The following is a 3,056-nucleotide window of genomic DNA, read 5'->3' as shown; positions in this document are numbered from 1 at the left end:
GCCTTTTTGGCCGCCATCCTTGGAAGGACAAGCCGGCCACGACCTGGCAGCCATCTTCTGCGTGGCGTGACGTAACTTCCGCCCTTCCTCGCCGCCATCTTTGCTGTGGCTGAAGCCACTTCCGGCAGAGCGGCCATCTTTGTTATGGCACAATTAAGGCCCCCGCTGCTCTCAGCGCGTCTGTCTAACTTACATGCCTGAACGAAAAACCTGCCGACGCCGACCGACTCCGAGCATTCCGCCCGATTTTCCGCCGCCTTTCCCGGGGCGAGGACGATGGCGGCGAGACTCAGCGGCTCCGTAGCTGGGTGGCGGCCGCGCCTGCGGCGGCAGGCATTGGAGTTAACGCCTCTGCCGCGGTCCTCCCGGCCGGCTCCGGCGGGGGGCGGGGGGGAGGCCCGACGCGGCTCAGTTCGGTTCGACTCTTTCCGGCCCGCTTCGGCTCGGCTCTTTCTGGCCCGCTTCGGCTCGGCTCGCCCCTGCTCGGCCCCGCTCGGCCAGGCCCCGCCCGGCTCGGAGCACAGCTGCAGTACCGCTCTGTGCCCACAATGCGGCAGCACTGCCGCAGAGCTCAGCCCGGGGTGGGCGGGGGGAGCCCCTGCAAGTGCAGAGAAGCGAGGCAAGAAACCACGTGTACAACCCCCTTCCATATGCTGCTACCTGTTTCCAGGCGACGACAAAGACCCATGAAGCAAATGCTTTTTCTTGGCCCATTTTGCTAAGCAAAGCTCTTCTGCAGCTCTTTAGTGCTTGCCCAACTCCAATGCGCGTGCTGCTGCTTCGATCGGATAAGAAGCACAGCCTTCTGACAGCAGCTTTCAGGTTGCTTCGTGCTCTTGCAAAGCCTGCTGGGGCACTGGGGCTCTCCATTGCAGGCAGTCTGGAGCTGCCATGCAAAGCCATCTCTCAAGGAGTCCCCAGGTCTCAGGTGCAACCTCAAGAAAATGACACAGCAACGTGTAGAAAACGTGAACTTTATTCACTTGACTACTTCTAAAATCTACAATCCAACGTTACTAGAAGACTATGGGGTAAGAATCTTAAGGCTAAGAAACTTCAATGCTTCAACTGTTTAGAACTGAACACTAAGGGAAAGGTCAACTTCTTGGGGGAAACGTGGTGGGGAATCGAACAACAACAGGGGTGTGGCTAACTTGTAAGGTGGGGAACGTCGCAGTGCCTGGGCTGGGCACTGGTCACCCGTTCCCCGTAAGGTTCTTTAGATGGAGCGCGACGCTGGAGGTCAGAGCTGTGGGGAGGTGCGGAGTCTCCTGTCACTGCCCTCTTTTGCCGCCGTCTTGGTGGTTGGCCTCCTCGGCTGAGAGCTGTAGCGAAGGTGCAGCCGCATCAGGTCACGGTTTTGCCTGAGCAGCTGCATCAACTTGGTGGGACAGCCGAGTCTTCGATGGCGGCGGGGCCCCGCACGGCCCGAAGGGCTCTGGAGATTCCGCTGCAAGGCAAAGCACAGGGATCCCCATGGAAGAGGCAGAGGGGCAGAGCGGGGCCGGCACCTGTGGGGCTGCCTTTGGCCTGGGAGACAGAGACTCGGGCCCAGTTGGGCTGGGCTGGCCCGGGGAAGAGGCTGCAGCAGGCAGAGCTCTGCCGCCTCTGCTTGGTGCTGTCCATGGAGCTCAGCCCCTGGGCCACATTCCCCAGCCAGGTGCTCAGGCCCCTTCTGCCGCAGGGCATTGGCCAAAGGGTGCCCAAGAGGCCCTCAAGGTCTGCCCCATCCCACCTGCCCCTGACCCCCCACCCCCTGCCTCACCTCTCCCCAGCGTCTCTGAAATCTTCTTCCAAGGGCCCATCCCATGGCCATTCCTATGAGGAGCACGTCAATGAGCAGGAGTGTCCTGGACGCCCACCAGAGGAGCGCAGAGTCCTTCTCCTCCAGGTCGAAATCCTCCGGAACCAGAGGAGAGGCACCCGTGCTCCTCTCGGGTTTGCTCACAGGGTCGAGGGGATGGGCCAAGAGCAGCAGCACGTAAAGCTGCAGCAGCGCGGAGGAGCCGTGAGCAGCCATAGTGCTCTGCCAGCAGCACCGAGGCTCTGGGCGTCTCTCTGCGAGCAGCTGTGCCTGGGCTCTGGGGCGCAGCAACAGCTGGGGACAGTTGCCAGCCAGCGTGCCATCCCCAGAGGCTGTGATGTCACAGAAGCACAGAACGCCCTGGCTGCAGAGAGCCCTGAGAGAATGTTGAGTCCAAGCTGGGAGCCATGGCGGCAAGTATGGCCAGCAGAGCGGGGCCCGAGCGCTGCGGCCTGGCTTGCCTTGCACCCGTGCCACAATGATGACTCCAGCAGCCCCTGTCAGGCCATTGCAGTATCTGATGGCCCACGCTGGGCACAAGTTCTTCCCAATGGCCAGCGTAAACCTCCCTTGGCCCAGCTTCCAAGCCTTGTTGGCATCTGCTCTCTCTTGTCCTTGCCCACCTGGCTGGCGCTGCCGTGTTGCTCGCTGGCCTGTCTGTGGGAGAAGAGGCTGTGCCAATGAGTGCTGCTCAACTTGGAGGCCATTCAAAGGAGGATTTGATTGTGCCTGCTGTGGGAAGAAGGAATATGCGTGCACATGGCCACTTCCCATAGGTTTTACCCCAGATTTTCATGAGCAGCTGTCCTAGTGAAAGTCAAGTCTGTTTTAGTGAGTATTTGAGGGCTTCCAGAGCACAGTGCCATCTCAGGGGAATTCTGCTGGTTGAGTTCTACTGAGGCTTTGAGATGAGTTGCAAATCCTGAAAATGTTCTCCTTGCCCAGGTAGTAATTTCACAGTTTAGACTGTGGGGATATTGACTGCTCAGTGTTGAGGACCTCATGTAACTTTCAGCCCCAGAAATTTTCAACCTCCAGTGATTGTACTTGAGACAAAACCATTTGAAATCTTTTTTTCTGTGGACAGGAATTGCTTCGGTGTTACTTCACATCATCCATTAAAAATTTGATGCCTGGAACAAGTCCCGAGTGCTGTGTGATTTCCTTGGTTGTGTTCCTTGGAATGGCTTCCCCCCCATTTTCTGAAGCTGGCCCCAGAAAGGTCATAGATGGGTGAGAAGTTCTGAAAGGC

The 3,056-nt window shown here is 58.7% G+C and overlaps 1 protein-coding gene across 1 annotated transcript; it reads right to left on the bottom strand.

Annotated features, from left to right (window-relative positions):
* Positions 1-958: 958 nt before the first annotated feature.
* Positions 959-2,077, bottom strand: LOC147652474 (uncharacterized). Its single transcript, XM_086894165.1, has 2 exons — positions 1,766-2,077; positions 959-1,450 (listed from the first exon to the last, which is right to left on the bottom strand). Exons 1-2 carry the CDS (start codon positions 2,018-2,020, stop codon positions 1,244-1,246), a joined length of 462 nt encoding a protein of 153 aa, XP_086750291.1. The 5' UTR covers positions 2,021-2,077; the 3' UTR covers positions 959-1,243.
* Between the last annotated feature and the right edge of the window lie 979 nt (positions 2,078-3,056).

The sequence above is a fragment of the Cyanistes caeruleus genome, chromosome 6 (genome assembly GCF_971803275.1).
Source record: "Cyanistes caeruleus chromosome 6, bCyaCae1.hap1.1, whole genome shotgun sequence".
Classification (NCBI taxonomy): domain Eukaryota; kingdom Metazoa; phylum Chordata; class Aves; order Passeriformes; family Paridae; genus Cyanistes; species Cyanistes caeruleus.
Note: the sequence above shows the minus strand (reverse complement) of the source record. Positions and strands in the feature narration are given on the sequence as shown.